We start from the raw sequence: 6000 nt of genomic DNA on the forward strand, positions 1-6000 counted from the left end.
AGGAAAGATGAAAACTTAGCAGGGCAAATGACAAATCTTGTGGCTCTATCTCAGGTATATGGGCTTTATTTCCAAAGGGCTTAGAAAGTTCTATCCATGCTGAAGCATTAATCTAATTGACATTTAACAATAAGAAATCAGGAGTCAGAGAGCAGGGTAAGAAACTGAAAGATCAGAGAAGCAGTTAACCAGCAAATTGTGACTACCACCTCTTCAGTTTCTCCATGTTAGTAAAGTGCTAATATTCTCTTAGGCCTGCTTAGGAATCCTAACTCCTATCTGTCCAGAGTCCTCCAAACCTCTATGGTAAATTTTGGTCAGGTAGTGATTAGCTCTGCTGTAATGCTAAGCAAGCTTTATTATCAGAATATAATCAAAATATCACACATTTCCCTATTTGTCTAATTAAAAAGTGAAGGTTTAACTATCACAGTAAAGCTATATACACTAAATACAATAACTATATATAATATATACAGGGAAGAATTATACTAACAATGTCCAATCCATTTGCATTTGGTAAATTTAGAGAAAATGTTTGATCATCTATCCTATCTTAGTAAGCCCAAGGTGTTGTACATAAATTACTTTTTATCCTAACTGGTATTACCAACCTTAAATAATCTTTCTATGTCTTTTAGCCTTGTATACTTTATACATTTTTTAGTTCATTTTTTTTAATTTGTTAACATGCATAATTACAATTATAGAGTCTGTAGCTCCACCAGAGAACTCAGAAGGATATAATATTACCTGAGTAAACAGGAAGTATAAAGCAAATAACATTTAAAATAAAAAAAAACACCATCTGTCTATTTAAAATGAATTTTTGCCAGGCTGTACTGGTCAATGCCATTAATTCCAGCACTTTCATAGCAGAAGTAGATATATCTCACTAAGTTAGAGACCAGCCTATCCTGCAAAATGAGTTCCAGAAAAGCCAGAGCAACACAGAGGAATCTGTCTTAAAAAAAAAAAAAGGAAAAAAATGTCTTTTTGTTTCACCTTGAAAACACAACTAACATGATTATAAAAAGTGAGTGTTAGGCCAATTTATTCCTTTGGACAGGGATATTTTATTTGGATGATGTGTTATTTTTTATATATCCCAGCTGTCTAGTGGTTTTTAGATTCCTTAGTTTTATGTTTTCATACTTTTGTAAAGACAAAACAAAACTCTGCCTTCACCCTAACTTTATGAAGATTTATTGTTGGAAATTATATTTAATCAAAAGGAAAACATCTGTTAATCTTACATATTAGTTAAGATTGAATGGTAATGCCTCTGATGAACTATTGTCTCTTTTACTCAAGAGATATTTTGTTTGAAGCTAATCTTTAAGGATTGAAGTGGTCTCTATAACTTTATTCCCCAATTTAATACACATCTTGGTGTTTATTCTGAATGCAATGTATCTTTAAAGCATACAGGTTGATTTAATTTAGCAGGGCTTTTTTATTATCTAATGTTTCCCCACAGCTGTTATTTCCTTTTTCCTAGCATTTAAAATTTTTTTTTGTTTTTTAAACTTTTAATGATGTAAACAAAAATATACCTAAAAGCGAAACTTCAGGAAAAACCATTTGTTCTTCCCTGTCTTGTATCGTTCCTCAAATTTGACCTTGGCTTCCCGCCTTGCCTTGCGTTTTAGGGCTGGGTCCCTAAAGACATCCTTGTTGACAACAGTTTTGTCCAGGGGGATGTCCACAGAGTACGTTGTGGGCATCAGGTGGTTGTAGTTATAAACCTTCACAAAGGACTTGATCTTGGATCTCTTAGCGACTTTCTTCTTGCCCATGGCAGCCGTCACTTTTCGGGGATAGCGGTCAATTCCAGCCACCAGGGCATGGCTGTAAGGGCGGTCTGAGGTGCCATCATCAATGTTCTTCACGATGAGGGCTTTGCGTCCCGAGTAGCGTCCAGCCAGGACGAGCACCACTTTCCCGGGTTTCATGAACTTGCCCATTTCGACAGCAATCAGCCGGTTCCCAGCAGACGCATTTAAACATTTTAAAGTTAATAATCTATTCTGTAACTATTTCTGTGGTCTTAATTCCTCCTTTCTGTTAACTGAGCATATATTTTAAGATGCCTGATGAAGTGTTAATCGAATTAATCTTTTTCAATCCCAAAACAACCTAAAATGATTTAAAATCTGCTTGCTGCTTCATGGCATAGAGCAGAATATGTGGATTGTGCCCTATCTACCTGTCTACCACATTGCACACCTGAGAAATCTCTGCACATCAGAAACTCCTTTTGTCCCCTGGAACTAAGCTTCACTGGATCACACCATTGCAGCTAGTGGTAACACCATGTTAAAAGCACTCTACTCTACTATTGCTCTACCGGGTCCTAAACAATTTGTAATCTTTATAACACAAACCTGAAATTGGAAAGCAATATTCAGAACTTCTAGAAACTAAACCTTCAGTTTTCTAATCTCTCTTCCCACTGTACAACAAAAGCAGTGCCCATGTGTGTACTCTGGACAGAGATACAACCAGCACCATTTCCTTCCATTCCAGGGCTGCAATATTTCTATATACAAGGAGGCTCAGAGAACAAGGGCCACTGCCTACATGAACCACATGGACCAACATAACTGCAGTCTAGCTCATGGTACTTCCAAGTCTCAGCAGAAATGACATTTCAACACACCTGCTCTGAACCCCCCCCCCCCCGCCCCATTACGGGATCACTTATGGTTTTCCTTACCACTCCCTACAGCAGAGACAGAAGGGAAACATGGAAAAAAACCTCACAAACTGTCTGCCACTAGTACTCTTGATTTCTAACCCTTCCCAGAATCCCTCACTAGCTAGGGCCACCCAGCTGGGCTTCTCAATATTAGCAGCTCCTCTACAGGAGGATCAGAAAGCAAATGACTCAGACAGCACAATCCTTCCAGTGCTGCCTTCCCAGCCCAGCAGACAGGGCCCCAGTTTAGACAATTTGTATTTAGTACACATTTTCCCACTCTACTAGAGCACATCCTATTCCTCATCCAAAGCACAGGGTCCTCTGTGTGCACATTCCAGTACATACACACTTTCCAGTGCAGTCATCCCATTGCCTCAGAGATGGGAAATCCTGCAGACAAACGGGTCACATTCATAAAGTAACTACTGTTACTGTGTAACTGTGGTTACTTTGTAACTGTTGTCAAAGAAGAACAGACCAGGAATTAGAAAACAATCCAGGGATCTTAGGGCTTGGAGGCAGCAAGGAGAATGTAAATATGATGTAGTTGTCATCTCAAAAACTATTTTGAAAACGTGAGACAGACTTTATGGTCATGTACTCTAGAGACTAGGGATTTGTATTAGAGCACATTAAAAATTTCTCATGTATTTTCTAATGATCAATGTCTTTGTAGAGAAAGGTTTAAAGATAAGGTCACTCCCTTTCCCAGTTTCCTTTTTGTGCTTGTCTGTGGACTGCAAACAATGGTCAATCAGGACATTCATAGAGCATCTACAATTGCCTGCCTGAATCCACATAGCTAATCTCAACCACTTATGAAGGGGAAAAGTTCTCACCCTCAGTCCAGCCTCTCCTTTTCTGCACTGTGTCTCCACCAGCTTCAATAAACTCTTCCTCCTATTGTAGTCTGAGGACAGAAGGAATGCTCCACATGCAAATCCTTTCCCTGCAACTGCAATGCATAGTCAACTACATGACTCACATGCATAATTTTAAAACGGTGAGATTGTACAGCCATTTTTTGTAGGAATTTTTAAAGTGTAATATACAGGACAGCAAGGTCATTGCCCTGGACAGAACAGACCAAGGCCACCTGAGTGAACATAAGAGCACTTGTCTCAGAAGCTATTTTTCTAACAGGATGGAAATGAAAGAATTAATATAACTTTCATTGAGAAATCACTGCACACAATTACGGTACCAAACTGTAATGCCTCCTTGAAAGGCTTGATAGAGATACGGGGATGTGCTTGGTGTCTGGTTTTAAATCAGCAGTGGATTCTTTGTAATGGTTTGGAGCCAAATATCTGGACAAGCCAGTTGAACAATGTGTACCCTAGCATCCTAAACTCTAACAGCCCTAATTAAAATACATTTAACTTTTGGGTGATTTAGAGGCAGTCCTCCCTCAGCTAAACTCTACTTTGGGAGACTGAACTATTTCCAAGGCATTGGCGAATCCTTTGTATCAGCAATTCTCCTCTTCTACGTTGCATTTTAGAAGTGCTGCACTACCCAACAGGTGAGATGCCTTGATACCGTCCACATAGTTAAACTTAAATGGAGATTTTATATAAAGGTTAAATGCAAAGTGCTCAATATGTAGAAGATGCTGAAGAAACGAGGCTTCCCTGACTTTGGCATATTGAAGTTGACAAGATGTTTGTACACACAGCACCCTGCTCCCAATTCTCTAAGCGGATTAAACCCAAAGCGCAAAGTTATTCAGAGGTCTGTCCCTAAGTCTAGGAATTAACAGGACAGCATGGGACTTCACAATGCAGAGAATCAGGCGGCAGGTTCCCACGCGGATCTCGGGAGGACGCACCATGCTGTCTCCCGCACCTCACCCTCTGCTCCTCCCCATCTGGAGACAGCATTTCCCCACTCACCATGTTGTGGTTTTTCGGTTCGCCAAACGTCTCAGTTTATCAACTCCCTGCAGCAGCAACTTCACCAAAACACAGAAAACAAACAGCGCCAGCTCCTCTGCAAAATCGAGACTGAATGCAGAAGCCCGGAAGAGCCCTGCACAACGTCTGACTGGCAGGTCTCCTGGAGGGCCTGATTGGCTAGCGAGGCCTGAGTGACAAGAACACCTCCCACAGGACTGAAGTGCGCTTAAAGAGACAGCACAGAGATTTCGGGCCGCTCCAACCACAGATCTTTTCTTGATCGGCCGATATATGCATTTCAATAGCACTTGCACCTGGCTATAAAAGCAGACACCCTCATAACCTTGCACTCCACAGGAACTTTCCCTTTTACCTCCAGAATGCGACCTGGCCAGTTAGCTTGTACAGTGCACTGTGCTGTGCTAGGTGAGTGCAGGGATTTCCTGTCCCACAGGGGGAAGAATGCCCAGAATATTAACAGCTAAAGAGTTTTAAGGTCACAAAAGGAGATGTTTGTTTTGTGGCTTCATGCTGAGGTCAGATGAACAGAAGGTACTTTTTACATGGTTTTCACAGGGATTCACACAACAGAAAAGAGAAAAGCAGGAGCCAGATCTCAAACAAGATGACAGGTCTTTCCCCATCAGAAGGCTGGATGATGGCTCCATTGCTTTATGGGTTTTATTACTGAAATTTGAAGCAAACTCCAGGAAAATGAATAATAATAAAAAAGAGTAGTGTTCGTGGAAATGTGAATATGTAGAGAATAATGGAGCTAGAAGGAACTGCAGTATTCAAGATTCTCTACATGAACAGGATTGGTAGAATGAATCTCAACATGTATGTAAAAAGTGGGCATATTAAAAAGTTTCACAAGCTGTGTTTCAGGTTGTCTAAAAATAGCTACTTATAAATGACAATTAAAGAATCCTGTAGATTGCTTCTCAGCCTTTTCCCAAAGATCAAGTGAAGAATCCAGTAGTTGTTCAGCCCATGAGGCTTGATGTCTCAACTGGTTTTAAGTATTCACCAAAATTTCAAAGAAGTAGTCTCTAGTACTAGTAAAGGAATGAGCTTGGTAGCCAGAGCAAGTTGACAAAAAAGAGCCTTTTCTACTTCAATATTCTTTCTATGTAACTGCTCCTACCAGAAGGTGAGAAGGTTAAAGCTAGATCATAGTCTTGTTTGATTCAGATTTTCTTGTTTTGGTGATTTCAAGACAGGATTTTTCTGTTTAGGTTTGGAACTCATTCGGTAGGCCAGACTGGTCTCAAACTCAGAAAAATACCAGTGACTCTTGTTGTGCCCAGACTATGACCACCAGAGAGAGACCACCAGATAGGTCCAGACTGTAATTAGCAAGGTTTGATCAGCATAATACAAACATGTTTGGTACTC

General features: G+C 40.2%; 2 protein-coding genes across 3 annotated transcripts in view; both read right to left on the reverse strand.

Annotated features, from left to right (window-relative positions):
• The window catches only part of LOC121458970 (zinc finger protein 120-like), a 37169-nt gene extending 32541 nt beyond the window's left edge, over positions 1 to 4628 (reverse strand). The window contains exon 1 of one of the 2 annotated variants that reach the window (XR_005975892.1): positions 4600 to 4628. Coding sequence is in view for 1 of the 2 variants with exons in the window: in XM_041668417.1 (XP_041524351.1) it covers positions 4600 to 4602 (3 nt within the window). In the remaining variant the exon portion in view is untranslated. The remainder of the gene's footprint in view (positions 1 to 4599) is intronic. The other variant, XM_041668417.1, reaches the window with a different exon arrangement.
• On the reverse strand, positions 1518 to 1970 carry LOC121458971 (60S ribosomal protein L27-like). The gene has a single exon (XM_041668418.1). It carries the CDS (start codon positions 1965 to 1967, stop codon positions 1557 to 1559), a length of 411 nt encoding a protein of 136 aa, XP_041524352.1. The 5' UTR covers positions 1968 to 1970; the 3' UTR covers positions 1518 to 1556.
• Positions 4629 to 6000: the final 1372 nt, after the last annotated feature.

Source organism: Microtus oregoni, unplaced genomic scaffold (genome assembly GCF_018167655.1).
Source record: "Microtus oregoni isolate MIOR12 unplaced genomic scaffold, Mior012 000018F_ref0000195, whole genome shotgun sequence".
In the NCBI taxonomy this organism is placed as follows: Eukaryota; Metazoa; Chordata; class Mammalia; order Rodentia; family Cricetidae; genus Microtus; species Microtus oregoni.

Excerpts from the sequence above, each read along its gene's own strand:
- LOC121458971 (XM_041668418.1), bottom strand. The coding sequence starts at position 1,967 with ATGGGCAAGTTCATGAAACCCGGGAAAGTGGTGCTCGTCCTGGCTGGA.